Source organism: Homarus americanus, unplaced genomic scaffold, assembly GCF_018991925.1.
Source record: "Homarus americanus isolate GMGI-L3 unplaced genomic scaffold, GMGI_Hamer_2.0 scaffold13662, whole genome shotgun sequence".
NCBI lineage: Eukaryota > Metazoa > Arthropoda > Malacostraca > Decapoda > Nephropidae > Homarus > Homarus americanus.
Genome location: NW_024747649.1, coordinates 125028 through 140000, shown reverse-complemented (window position 1 = coordinate 140000; position 14973 = coordinate 125028). Strand labels below are relative to the sequence as shown.

The window sequence follows — 14973 nt, the reverse complement described above, 5'->3', positions numbered from 1 at the left end:
AAGCTGTCCTTGCTGGTGACGGCGTTGACCGTGAGGAAGTCAATGCAGAATCGAAGAGTGCCGTCCTTTTTTGGTACTAGAGTGACTGGTGAGCACCACTCGCTGGTAGGGAGCCTGCTTGATAGGCTAGCAGAACCAACATCAATATCATGCACCACGGCAGTGTTACAGCCAGGCCTGTCTTGGAAGACAAGAGGATGTTGTTGGATGGCTGCCAGTACGTCAGCTCTCTGGTGTCCCGGTAGATGCTGTAGCTTCTCCTGCAACTCCACGGAGTTGGACTGCCAAACCCTGACTGATGACAGGGCGAGTGGACTTGTCCCTTCTTTTTCCTCTTCTTTCACACCGTCTACCAAGAAAGTGTCAACGGTACACACGGGAACTGGATCATCAGCAACAGATGGGGGTGCTGGGCGTGTGTGGTACAGCCTGATGGTGTTGACGTGACATAAGCGCTGTAGTCGGCGCCTGTCAGGGGTAGAGATAATATAATTTGTGGGGCTTACCTTCTTCACCACTCTATATGGCCCACTGAACTTCATGGCGCGGCTGTCCATGTCTCGGAAAGAGAATGAGAATTTGATCTCCTATCTGGAACTCTCTGTGTCTGGCACACTTGTCGTACCATGTCTTGGTCTCGGTCTGCGACTGCTGTAAGTGGTCTACGGCAAGGCTCCAACATCTTAGAAGCTTCTCTCTAACATCTCCTACTAAACTTAATACACTAATGCTGTCTTCATTACTAACCTAACAATCTACCTCTAACTATGTGCAAAGGACCTCTTACTTGATGAGTAAACAGTAGAAGTATGAGAAACAAAATGGATGATATTAGGGCCTTAGCAGTAACTTTCCAAAGAGGTACAGCATGCAAGTACCTAGTGGAGGTATCAATGACTGTAAATTAATATTTAAACCCACTAGAAGTTTTAGGCTGAGGGCCTACAATATCACACTGTACTGTTGTAAAGGGCTCAGGTACGTGAGGTACTCTTACAAGTGGAAAAGGTGGAATAGCCTGATTGGCTTTGCCTACCTTTTGACAAAAATGACAGTACTTACAATATTTAGTGACATCTCTCCTCATACCTGGCCAATAGAACTTTCTGGCCACCCTGTTGAACGTCTTTCGGACACCTTGATGTCCAGAAAAGCGACCGTCATGGGCCAGAGCTAGAACATGTTGTCTGTAAGTGTGTGGGAGAACTATTTGAGTGACAGACGCCTAGTCCGCGTCTTCCTCTTACATAGTCCTTGGGAGCCAGCGGCGGCACAAGACACCGTCTTGACTGCAATATCTCGTGGTAGGGCCTGAATCATTCGCAGAATCGGACACCTGGTCAAACAAGAGCCGTAATGAATCGTCTTGCTCTTGCGCAGCTATTAAAGCAACTCTCCCGGTCACAGCATTAACTGCGGAAGAAATGTCTTGGGAAGCAATTGGGTTAGCAAAAAGTCCTTCTAAGGAAAGTGAATCATCTACATCAGGAGTTACAATAAGATCATTAGTCATTGACATAAAACGAATCACAGCACACAAAGGGAAAACACCGGGGATATCATCTTCAAGCTGTTGCAGTTCTGCGGTAGACTCTGGTCTTTCTCGCAGCACAGGAGGTGGGGTTACGTTCCCCATTTGACCCCCCCGCCAAATCGTTACCGAGTATGAGGTCCACTCCAGCAACAGGCACTCCGGTTCATAGTTTACATAAACGATCTAGATAATGGGATCAGCAGTGACATAAGCAAGATTGCGGATGACACCAAAATAGGGCAAAAAATTAATTCAGGGCAGGATGCAAAGGCACAACAAGAGCATTGAAATAGACTGCAGGAGTGGCCAAAAAATGACAAATGAAATTCAACACCAGCAAGTGCAGGGTGCTTAATATTGGATGAACAAATACTAGCAATGTATTCAGCCTTCACAACATCAACCTAGAGAAGTCGACTTTTGAAAGCGACTAAGGGGTACTTGTAAGGCCGGACCTACGGCCTGGAAAACAGTGCATTAATGTTCGAAATAAGGCAAACAGAGTATGAGGTTTTATATCTAGAAGTGTAAGTAATACGAGTGAAGAGGTCATATTGCAACTATATCTTATGCTAGTCAGGCCGCACCTCGATTATGCCAGAACTCTCGGGGGTAGTGAGTCCTGCTTCAGGGTGGTCTCTATGAAACTTGCCTAGTGCACTTGAAGGTCGAGGCGTAGGATGTGGATGATATGTGTTCTTAGTGTGGTGTTGTTTGTTTGTGCTGGTGCGCGGTTGTGTTTGATCTGTACAAATAGTCGTCTGTAGGAATGTAGCAGACATTGTGTTCTTGTAGATGGTTTGAAGGAGTATTTTTATTTTTGTTTAGGTATTTTGATGTATGATGTCTGCAGCGGTGATGAGTTTTAAATTGTTGTGATCATGTTTCCTCTATTTTTCCTGTGGGCTGCTTCGAGGTTACGTGTGTAGAGCTGTTCAGAAATGTGGATTGAAAAGTGTCCCAGTCTGTGCATTGGTAATGGAACTGGTATGTGGTGTGGGTGCTGGCGTCTAGTGTGATGGGTGTATTGTCTGTGCTTCATCAACGAGCGCCTCATGATGCTACGAGTTCCACTGAATCTCTCACGTCGTGCCTTCTTCCTCAGTACAAACGCCCCAACACTAGGTGCAGAAGATAACACCAGGGAGGGCTGTTACACTGACCTTCACAGAGTGCTATCCTCTATCCTCTGAGAAGATAAGGTTGTGCTCCTAGGTGACTTCAATGCCAGAGCTGGAAGAGATGCTGACATGGCAAGGAACCATAGGGAGAAAAGGAGTAGGCAATTGAAATCTCAACAGCCTACTTCTCCTCAGCACGTGTGCTGAACACATCCTCATTATCACCAACACCATGTTTTGGCACTCCGACAGGTTCAAGGGTTCGTGGTAACATCCACGATCCAAACATTGGCATCTCATAGACTACTTCATTCTCAGAGAAAGAGATCGCCGAGATGTCCTCATCAGCCGAGCCATGCGTTTGTTGTGACACAGATCATCGGCTCGTCAGTGCCAAACTCTCACTTCACGTCGCTCCAAAACAGCGAATACAACAAACCTCCAGTAGAGGCTTTTAACACCAAGCAACTGGAGTATCCAGTGGTAGCACATGCCGAATGGGGTGTCCTTGAACTGTCATGAAAAAAGCCTGCAGAAAGACCCTCGGCCAGATCGAAAGAATACACCAGGACTGGATTGATGAAAATGACCCGGGGATCAATGGATTCGTTCAAGATAAGCATGACTAGCAGAACAACTCTCAGTCTCGGACCAGAGCTGATACCTTCAACAAGAAGAAAGCGGCATAGGAAAGGCAAAAACTTATAGATCAACACAAGATGCATGCATTTTTCGACTCCACTAAAACATTTTATGGCCCAATTGCTCGGGGCACAACCCCCATCCACTCATCTGCTGGTAATTCTCTAATTAAAGACACAGAAGGCATCGTTCAGTGCTGCAAAGAGCACAAGAGCACTACCATTCGCTGCTCAACTGAAACACGGATGTGGCTATCCTGACTACCCAACAGGTCCCTCAGCACCCAGAGCAGACCCACTTTAGCTATCCTCCATCCCTGGATGAGATAGCTACTGCCATCAAACGGATGAAAAATAACAAAGCCACAGGGCCTGATAGAATCCCAGCCAAGGTATACACTGTACAGTATAAAGTAGGACGACCTCTGCTTACCAGCTGGCTCCACTCTCTCCTGGAATATACATGGGACAAGGAGGAAATTCCCTAAGCTCTTAAAGATGCCTCCTTTATCAATATTTATAAGAACAAGGGAGACCAGTCAGACTGTGGCAACTACGGCGGGATCTCACTGCTGTCTGAAGCTGGCAAGATTATCCCCCAAGTCCTCCTAAACAAACTTCTTTCTGAGGCAGAAAATATCCTCCCAGAATTTCAATGTGGTCTTACACCATCATGATCTTTGCTACCCGCCAGATACAGGAAAAGTGCAGAGAACAGCGTTGTGACTTGAACATGATCTTCATCAACCTTACCAAGGACGTCGACTTGGTCAAAGGGGAAGTCCTCTGGCGGACCCTGAGTTATTTCTGCAGCCCACCGAAATTCATCGCCATTGTGAGATGGCTCCATGATGGCATGAACGGCAGTGCCCTGCACAATGGCACCCAGTCTAAATTCTTGCCCACCCATAAGGGGGGAAATCAAGGATGTGTATTGGCACCAACTCTCTTTTTAAATTACTTGGCTGCCTTTCGTACTTGCGCCAGTGCCAATTTCGGCGAGGGAGGGACATCCAGTATCGGATGAAGGAACCTTTTAACATAAGACGACTCCAGGCAGGAACAAAGGTGTCGGCCGCTTCCATTACTAAACTTCAGTATGCAGATGACCTCAAAATCTTCGGTCACACTCAACGCGACCTGCAGGAGTTCCTGAACACCTACTCAGATGCGTATGCACACTTCGGCCTTGAGGTGAATGTACATAAGAATCAGATTCTCTTTCAGCTTGGCTGTAGCTCAACCACACCTCCACCATCCATCTAGGTCAATATTATTACTCTCTCTAATGTTACTCACTTTCAACATCTTGAATCCCACCTGTCCACCACCACGGATATCGAAGAAGAGATTTAACATTAGAACAGATGTGCATCTCAAGCCTTTGGCAGACTCTGTACCCATGTCTTCAGATGTAGGGAGCTGGAATTATCTACAAAGTTGCATGTATATCTAGCAGTGATCCTCTCCACCCTGCTGTATGGCAGCGAGACATGGGTCACATACATGGGGCACTTGAAAACTTTCACCAACGTAGTCTACGTTCCATCCTCTGAGTTCGCTCGGAAGACAAAAGGACAAATGCCAGTATTCTCGCTGATACTACAGGAAGAGTGTCGAGGATACCATTATCAATGAACAACTATGTTGAATTGGCCTTGTTACGCACATGGACGACAGTAGACTGCCAAAGAATCTACACCACAGTACAGTCACCTAGCAAAAAGAGCCAAATCGACCTCCACACGAGCAACATCTGTGGACGACCCTGACGGTACCGTATCGGCCTCTCAAGTCACCTCAGAGCTCACCAATGAAGGTGACATCCTTAACAACTAATACCATTGTATCATAGCTGTATTATCGTCATACTCGTTTCCAAGTGACATTAAAGATTTAGTAGCTGTGGTAGAAGTAGTAGTAGTTGTAGTAGTAGTATGTGTGTGTGTGTGTGGGTGTGTGTGTGTGTGTGTGTGTGTGTGTGTGTGTGTGTGTGTGTGTGTGTGTGTGTTTCTTATGCAATATCACAGTTTTCATATTAATTAGGTAGTTAGTAAGGTTAATATTTGTACTCTTTATTTATTATTTGTACTGTTTATATAAAGTTTACAAATTATTTATCATGAATACAATCAGGTTTCTTTTTTTAACGAACATCAATTAATTGAAATTATCACTATTCAACAACTATCCCTAATATCCTAAAGTGTTTAGTGAACATGTGTTCGGGTGAACTGGTATGATTCAGATTTAAAACCTGTTTTTCCCTCGACAGTTCATCGTAAAAGGACTACATTACTAACTAATGCCTTGGAGTCGCTGCTGGCAGCCGAGTCACATCCTCGCTGTACACTCATCTTCCTCACTGACGGCAGTATCTCAACTACTTCTGTCTTCATAGTGTGTATTATAGATTTATTTCAAGAAACTATTATAAGAGGTTTGTGTCATGTCATTGGGCAAGTGGTGAGGATGGTGAAATCTGCCTTATTTATAGGGTGATCAGATGTGTAGTTACGGTCTCTGATTGCTGAAAAAGGTGGCTTAGACAATATTTGGTTTGTTCTGATAAGCAATCTAACCCTCAGCTGTCTTTAATTTGAACTCACCATCCTCACCGACGACGACATGACACGGGTCACAGGAGAGTTGCTCCTCACCCAGTACTAGGCGCTCACGACTCCACTTCAATATTTTGTTTTCATCAGGTATGTTTTATTCATGCAGTAACATAAATATAGTTGCCTCCAGCGACAACGCTTGAGGTGACGAAGGCCAACAGCAACAGCTAAGTGTGCTAACTCTTCTAGTCGTTTGGCTTACAAGGAAGGTAAGAAAATCTTAATTGTTGGGGATTTTCAGGTAAGGTAACTAGATCGAGCGTTCTGTAATAAAGACAGTAATAGGAGATCTATGCAGCAGTGCAATCTAAACCTGTCTGTATGACTGAACAGCCCTCTCCAGGAGTCACTTTGCTCACCTCACATATGGAAGGGGCTAAGAATAGCCTGCCTAAAAGACCGACCTGACTGGACAACCGTACCCAGTAAGGTCATACTAAAGTGGTCGAAAATATAATTACAGGTCAAAGCAAAAACAGGTCGCTGCTTGGTATAACATCGACATAGCAGCAATTAGTTAGCATGGGCTACAAGGCGAGGGTAGACTCACAGAACAGGGTCCTGCTGTTCCTTCTTCTGGAAGGATAAGCCTGCTGTGGACAGAAACTGCATATATAGAGTTGGCTTTGCCATTCGCTAATCTATCATTCATAGGTCATTCGCTAATCTATCATTCACAGGTTAACTGAAATGCCAGTTGGGGTCAATGAGCGCCTCATGACGCTTCGAGTCCAACTGAATCACTCACGTCATGCCTTCTTCATCAGTGCATGTGCCCCAACTCTGGATGCAGAGATGACATCAAGGAGACCTTTTATGCCGACCTTGACAGAGTGCTAACCTCTATCCCAAGAGAAGATAAGGTTGTGCTCCGTGGTGACTTCAATGTCAGAATTTTCAGAGATTCTGACATATGGCAATAAACCCTAGGGAGAAATGGAGTAGGCCTACACGCCCTCAGCAAGTTTATGAACATAACCTCACTATCTCCAACACATTGTTAAGGGAGGCCGAAATGTTCAAGGGTTGTTGGCAACACCCACGATCTTTATATTTGCATCTCATTGACTAAATAATTGTCAGAGAAAGAGATCTCTGAGATGTCCCCATCACCTGAGCCATGCGAGGCTCAGACCACTGTGACACATATCATCGGCTCGTCAGAGCCAAACTCTCCGTTCATGTCGCCCCAAAACAGCGAAGGCAACAAGCCTCGAGAAGAGGTTTTCACATCAAACGACAGGAGGATCAAGCTGCAAAACATATTTTCAGACAGCAGCTCAAATATGGGCTATTAAACAACCGAGCGACAAATAACCTAACTCTCCTGTGCTGCATGGGGTATCCACGACACCGTAATAACAAAACCACGCCCAGAACTCCTGGGCCAGACCGAAAGAAAGCACCAGGATTGTTTTGATGAAAATAACCAGGAAATCGAACCAAAGCTGATACTTTCCGCCTGAAGAAAACGATGGCCCAACGCGAACTTGGCAATCAAAAGATCAAATGGTGGAAAAATAAAGTGTGTGAAATGCAGATTTTGTTGATCAACATATGATGAGTTAATTTTTCAATTCAATTAAAACAATGTATGGCTAATTACTCATGGCGCGGACCCCCTCCCTTATCCGACGGTAACTCCCTAATTAAAGAGAAAGAAGGGGTCCGTCAGCGCTGGAAAGAGCACTACCATTCGCTGCTTAACTGAAATAACGATGTGGAAGTGCTGACTACCCAGCAGGTCCCACAGTACCCAGAGCTGACCCACCGTTATGAGGTAGCTACTGCCATTCCACAGGGCCTGATGGAATCCGAGCCGAGGTGTATAAAGCAGGAGAACTTCTGCTTACCAGCCATCTCTGGTCAGATTGTGGCAACTACCGTGGGATCTCGCTGCTATCCATAACTGGATATATTATCGCCGAGTCCTTCTATACAGGCTTCTTCCTGAGCAGGAAAACTTTCTCCCAGAATCTCAATGTGTCTTTAGGCCATCACTGACAGGATCTTTTTGGCCTGCCAGGTACAGGAAAAATGTAGACAACCTCGTCGTGCCTTGTACATGTCTTTCATCAACCTTACTAAGGCAACTCTAGTATGGTATGAATGGCAGTGTCCTGAACAATGGCACCCAGTCTGAGTCCATCTAAACGGGGGTAAAACAAGAATATGTTCTAGCACCAACTCTCTTTTCCATTTTCTCGTCGTGCTCGTGCTAGTGATAATTTAGCCAGCGGATTGGATATTCAGTACAAGATGAACAGACTTTTCAACAAGACACGCAGGACACGCATATGCGGATATATAGTACACTTTGGCCTTGAGGTGAATGTACGTAAGACTCAGATTATTATTCAGCCTGCCTCTTGTTCATCCACATCTCTACCAGCCATCTAGATTAACGGTATTACTCTCTCTAATGTTTCCCACTTTCCGCATTTTAGCTCCCACCTTTCCACCACAACGGACACCGATGAAGAGGTTCAACATCGGATCAGATGTGCATCTCAAGCCTTTGGTTGACTCCATACTCGGTTCTTCAGCTATAGGAAAGCTGAAATTATCTACAAAGTTGCACATATGTCTATCAGTGGTCCTCCCCACCCAGCTGAATGGCAACGAGATATGGGTCACATATAGGAGGCACTTCAGTGCATTTTAAAACCCTTATCAACGTAGTGCACGTTCCATCTTCCGAGTTCACTGGGAATACAAGAGAACAAATGCCAGTATTCTCCATGACACCAACTGTACTGTAGGAGCATCGAAGCTATCATTATCCATGAACAAATATTTTGGACTGGCCATGTTAACCACATGGACAACAGCAGTCTGTCAAAGCAGCTACTTTACAGTCACCTAACGAATGGCAAACGTAAAGCTGGCGGGCAATTGAAAAGGTATAAGGATAGTCTTAAGACAAACTTGAAAAAGTACCAAATCGACCTCCTCACCTAGGAGATGATCACTCCACACCGTAATGCTTGGAGGAGCACCAAACGAGAAGTTTTCAACACTTTCGAGTTGGTTGGACTGCATGCCGAGACAGACAAGCTCCACTGCTGGAAAGACGCTGTCACTTCCCCTTCCGCACTAGATGTAGCCCTTCACATGTGTAACATCTGTGGATGGCCCTGCCAGTGCCGTTTCGGCCTCTCGAATCACCTCAGGGCTTACCAATGAAAGTGACATTTTTTATAACTCATATAATTTTATTATAGCTGGATGATCGTCATCAGACCAGCTCCCACAGTACCAGATCTAAGTTAATATATATGTTGACTCTATGTTTCTTATGTTTCCGTATTGAAAGCTTCTGTCAATCAAGTGACACTCCCCGATTTCACCATATACCGTCAAGTTGTACTACATGCATAGCACCAAGCAATCCTTTAAGAAGTACTCCCACGTTCAGGGTGTAAGATCAACCATCAGGGTCGTTGACCTCACACCAGGACTTGGTTGGACAAACCACATACACCCATAGTTGAAGAGAGGTGAAAGTACCTAATAGAAGAATCAGCACCGATACTCGGTGTGCATACAGTACTCCCTAGCACCATGGGAATTTGTGTCTCCCAGAGCTCAATCATTCACTTCACTCATCCTGCACACAGGGCAAGCCTCTCTCGCAGTTCTTGTATAGGAGAGGGAGAGCGACAAGTTAATCCTGCCCAGTAAGGACAGGTCACCCTACAACCAGGTATACCTTGCCCCAGATAGAAGAAAGATCCAGTTTCCCTCCTTCATATCAATTTTCCTTAGTTGTGGTGTCGTTTAGTGTCAGCTTGTTGCCCAGTCTCAGCGGGGTTCCTACACGCATGTGTGGCACGTATTTGTATATCCAATGGTTGAAAACGCCTACAGGAATTTGTGGCCACGTGGGACGTTCTGTCGACGAGTGAGTGGCGACCTGATTGCTTGCCATGAGTGAAAAGCTAAGAGTGACTCGTGCCCACCTTCAAGCATGCCTGCTGCTCTAAAAGACTAAGAAATTTTTTAATCTTAAAATTTGAGTAATGGCATGTACAAACTGGACAATTTTGTAATTTAGAAGATTTGTAACCAGGTGAGAAGGTTGGGACACCTTACCCTCTGACCTGACTACCGACCGTTGCGGTGCTTTTTAAAGATTAGTAGGGTCATTACCTATTACCTGACCATTGTGGACCTGATCTCACCCTCCTCTGTATATATACACCTTGTTTTGTACTTCTCCTTAGTCTGTACTCACTCCTGAAGATGTGAATTACACGAAAGCACTTGGGAACTTCGTGTTTTCTTTTTTCCTTGTGGTTATCAGCGTATACCTGGACCACGTGCACCTACAGTGATTTATTTGCATATATATATACATATATATATATATATATATATATATATATATATATATATATATATATATATATATATATATAATCACAATGAAAACGTGGATAAGATAAATCTTTATAAATCACACGGAAAAGGAAACAACGGAGCACCTTAGCTTCTTTATTCAAGACATCTTCAGGAGTTCTCCGTTGTTTCCTTTTCCGTGTGATTTTATCAATATATATATATATATATATATATATATATATTGATATACACAACCTACTAGAGGTGACAATATATTAGACCTAGTATTAACAAATAAAGAAAATATTATCAGAGATATCACAGTAGGGAAGAACTTGGAGAAGGTCGTGCTGATAGTGCTCCCGCTAGAGACCAAGGAAAATGGCCGCTTTGGATCGTTGTGCCGTGGGGGAAGAGGAGGGGAGTGTGGGGAAGGACGACCTCCTTGCCACGCTGTTAAGGCAGCTGGGGCAGTTGAGGAGTGAGGTTGACACTCTAAAGGGGGGAAATGAAGCCCTCAGGACGGAACTCCTTCAGGTAGGTGTCCTGCCTAGCAGGACACCTGCGAAGGAGGAGCAGGCGTGGAGAGTGGTTGTCTCCAAGGGGACTAGGGTCAGGCTTAGGAAAGCTGACCAGGGTGTGGAGTGCAGTAACCCTTACCAGGTGCTGCAGGAAGCTGGAGATGAAGAGAAGAGGCAGGACGGTATGGATCAAGGAGAGGAAAGGGCAGTTGTACAAACCCTGCCCACAGGTAAGGTCGTGGTAGTTGGTGACAGCCAGGTGAGGTTTATGGATAGGGCTTTTTGTGCGAGAGATAGAAAACGTAGGACTAGGGTATGTTTTCCTGGGGCTGGGATAGGGCATGTAGCCGAGAGGTTAGACAGAGTTTTGTCAGGGGAGGGTACCAATCCAGTAGTGTGTCTTAGTGTGGGAGGAAACGACATAGGTAAGGTTAGGAGTGAGGAACTTTTCAAGAGGTATAGGGAGGCGCTGGGGAAGATTAGAGATAGGGGAGGGATCCCGATAGTATGTGGTGTCTTGCCTAGAAGAGGGGTTGGTCGTGAATGGCTGTCCAGGGCAATTGCTATAAATTGCCGACTGGAGAAACATTGTGCAAACAATGGTTGGGCATTCATTGATGACTGGCAACGATTTTATGGCAACGACTACCTGTACTGTCGCGACGGAGTACACTTGTCTCGTGAGGGGGTAAAGACGTTGTCTGCATCCCTGGAGCGTGAAATTGTCACTCTGAAGGGGGGGTTTCGCCAGTAGAGAGGGGTCGGGGAAAATGGGAGTCAAAAAACAAGGAGGTCCTGGGAAGTAGTGAAACAAGTAGATAATGCTGAAAATATAGTTAGTCATAATAACAAACATCAAAGTAATAAATGTAAAACAGATAGAAACGGAAGAAATATATTGAGTGTTTATTATACTAATAGTAGAAGCCTGTGTAACAAAATGGACCAGCTCAGGGCCATTGTTAGTAAAGAGAACATAGATATAATTGCAATAACGGAAACATGGATAAATTCAAACAGCAAGCATTTTTTAGCAGAATTTCATATTCCAGGATATAACCTATTTAAATTTGACAGAGTAGGAAGGAGAGGTGGCGGTGTAGCAGTGTATATCAGGGTGTCATTAAAAAGCTGCAATAAATCAAACATTAAAACAAATAGCGACAATGAAAGTATTTGGGTAGAGATTGGTGAGGGCAGTGAATCCGTAGTCATTGGTGTTATATATAGACCACCTAATTTGAGTAGGAACGATGGTAAATTGCTATGGGAGGAAATAAAGAAGGCATCTGATAGAAACAATTTATGTATTCTAGGCGATTTCAACTTTTCAGGCATAGATTGGAAAAATCAACTTAGCGATAATGAATCTGAAGATTTTCTAGAAGTAGTACAAGATAGTTTTTATATCAATTCATAAACTCGCCCACTAGAGGAAATAATATCCTCGATTTAGTTCTCAGTAATAATGAAAATCTAGTAAAAGATGTTGGGATTGGAGACGAACTAGGAAACAGTGATCATAAAGCCATATATTTTAACATAATATGGGATGGCAGGAAGAAGGAAAATTCGGCCTTGATCCCGGATTTTAGGAAGGCTAATTACGGTAGCTTAAGGAGAGACCTAAGGGATGACCCTATGGTCAAAAGATTAATCCCCCCCACACCTCAGGAAACTGTCAACTTAGGACGGGATAACCCCGAATTTAATTTAGCAGCTACTTATGAACAATTTATTGCGACAATCAATAATGCCCAAAATAAACACATCCCTAAAAGAAAATTCAGATCGATACGGAACCAACCAAAATGGATGAATAATAGACTCTTAGATCTTCTAGGGAAAAAGAAAGGAGTATATAGAAAAGTTAAGAAAGGCGAAAATCACTTACTTGGTTACTATCAGAACCTAACAAGACAGGTATAAACAGAAATTAGGAAAGCAAAGAGAAATTATGAAATCAAGGTAGCAAACGAATCGAAATATACCCCCAAAGCTTTTTATCAACTGTATAAATCAAAGGTTAGAGATACAATAGGTCCCCTTAAAACTACGACAGGAGAAATGACTGATGATGAGTTAGAAATGTGTAGTACGTTAAATAGTCATTTTCGCTCCGTATTCACAAATGAAAACCTAGCACAGTTTCCAGAAGTTCATAAGGTATATAACGACAGTATAGAAAATATGTTGATGAATATCAATATTACTAATAACGATGTGCTTAAAGTAATTAACAAACTGAAGCCTCATAAATCGCCTGGTCCAGACGGGGTATATGCTAGAATATTAAAGAATGTAGAAGATGAGTTGAGTAATCCATTAGCAGTTTTTATTTAATAAGTCTGTTAGAATCGGGCTAATTAGCAGAAGCTTGGCTTAAAATGTGGTTCGATTTTTCAAAAGAATTGATAATCAATAGCATCAAATTACCGTCCCAGTGGTCTCCACGTCAATCATAGGCAAGTTGCTAGGTCAATTACTACAAAAATCAAAGCCACCAAACATTCAACTTAATTCATTCTTCTCAGCACAGGTTCACCCAGGGACATTCTTGTCTCACAAATTTGCTTAGCTTTTTCTCAGAAGTATATGAAGCGGTAGATAATGATAAGTCATATGATATAATTTATTTAGATTTCAGTAAAGCATTCGATAGAGTCCCTTATGAGAGATTGATAAGGAAGGTAGAAGCACATGGAATAGGTGGATCATTATTAAAATGGATTAGGTCATGGTTAACTGGTAGGAAACAAAGAGTCAGCATAAATGGATTTAAGTCAGACTGGGGAATTAACAATAAGCGGAGTTCCCCAGGGATCTGTATTAAAGAGCCCTCTGTATTTTATTATATTCATTAATGATCTTGATTTAGGCATAACTAGTAGGATAGTAAATTTGCAGATGATGATACCAAAATGGGGAGAGTGATAAATTCAGACAGTGACTTTGAACGCAGCCTTCAAAGATCTAGATACCTTACATGAGTGGTCAGTAAATGGCAAATGAATTTTAATACTGATAAATGCAAAAGATTGCTACAGCAGATAGAGAAGACGAATACAAACGTTAAGTATAAACTAGGTAACACGGAAATAGAAAACTCAGTTTGTGAAAAGGATCTAGGTGTATTTGTTAGCAACGACTTGAAACCTAGAAAACAATGTATTAGCGTTCGCAACAAGGCAAACAGGATTCTTGGGTTCATATCTAGGTCTGTGAGTAGCAGAACTGCTGACGTTATCTTGAAACTTTACCTAGCATTAGTGAGGCCACACATGGATTATGCGGTTCAGTTCTGGTGTCCTTATTATAGAATGGACATAGATTCTTTGGAGAGAGTACAAAGAAGAATGACAAAAATGATCCATAATATTAGAAACCTTCCATATGAAGAAAGACTGAAAAGCTTAGGCTTACATTCATTAGAGAGGCGAAGAGTTAGGGGAGATATGATAGAGGTGTACAAGTGGGTAAGTGGGATTAACAAGGGTAAATTGGAAGATGTTCTGAAGCTCAGTAATAACGAAATAACTAGAACAAATGGCTTTAAATTAGATAAATTCTGATTCAGAAAGGATATAGGCAAGCACTGGTTTGGTAATAGAGTTGTGGATATGTGGAATAGGCTACCGAGTGCTATAGTAGGATCGGGGACGCTAGGGAGCTTCAAGACGAAGTTGGATAGGCACATGGAAGTGCTGGGATGGGTGTGAAAGGGATCTGCCCTGTATGGGCCAGTCGGCCTCCTGCAGTATCCCACTTTCTTATGTTCTTATGTTCTTATTATGTATGCTGTATGTGTATTATGTATGTATATTATGTATGTGCTCCATTTATATACATTATTTATTCAGCCTAGCTAGCAGCGTGTCGCAATGTATTTACCATGTCCCACATGCTTAATTTATGTGCCTGGCGACATATGGAAGCTGCTAATGTATCACTTACCATATGCCGCCAAGAAGCAGTTGACCCCCGGACAGAGTAAGGAGCGCTACTTCCCTTGTGTACATATCTCTTATCCAGTAAATAGAACCTACAAAAACTATCCAGGTGTTTGTGTTCGCTCCTGTAGATAGAACTTGATACCCAGAACACGTACACTAGGCAACAGTGATCACAGAGAAATCAGGTTCACCCTAAATTGGGAACGAAAAACAATGACAATATGGTCAGAGTCCCTCC

General features: G+C 43.3%; 1 protein-coding gene across 2 annotated transcripts in view; it reads left to right on the top strand.

Annotated features, from left to right (window-relative positions):
- The window catches only part of LOC121879818 (probable glutamate receptor), a 44030-nt gene that overhangs the window by 8316 nt on the left and 20741 nt on the right, over positions 1-14973 (top strand). For both annotated transcript variants that reach the window (XM_042386612.1, XM_042386611.1), the window contains one exon: positions 5572-5696. Coding sequence is in view for 1 of the 2 variants with exons in the window: in XM_042386611.1 (XP_042242545.1) it covers positions 5572-5696 (125 nt within the window). In the remaining variant the exon portion in view is untranslated. The remainder of the gene's footprint in view (positions 1-5571; positions 5697-14973) is intronic.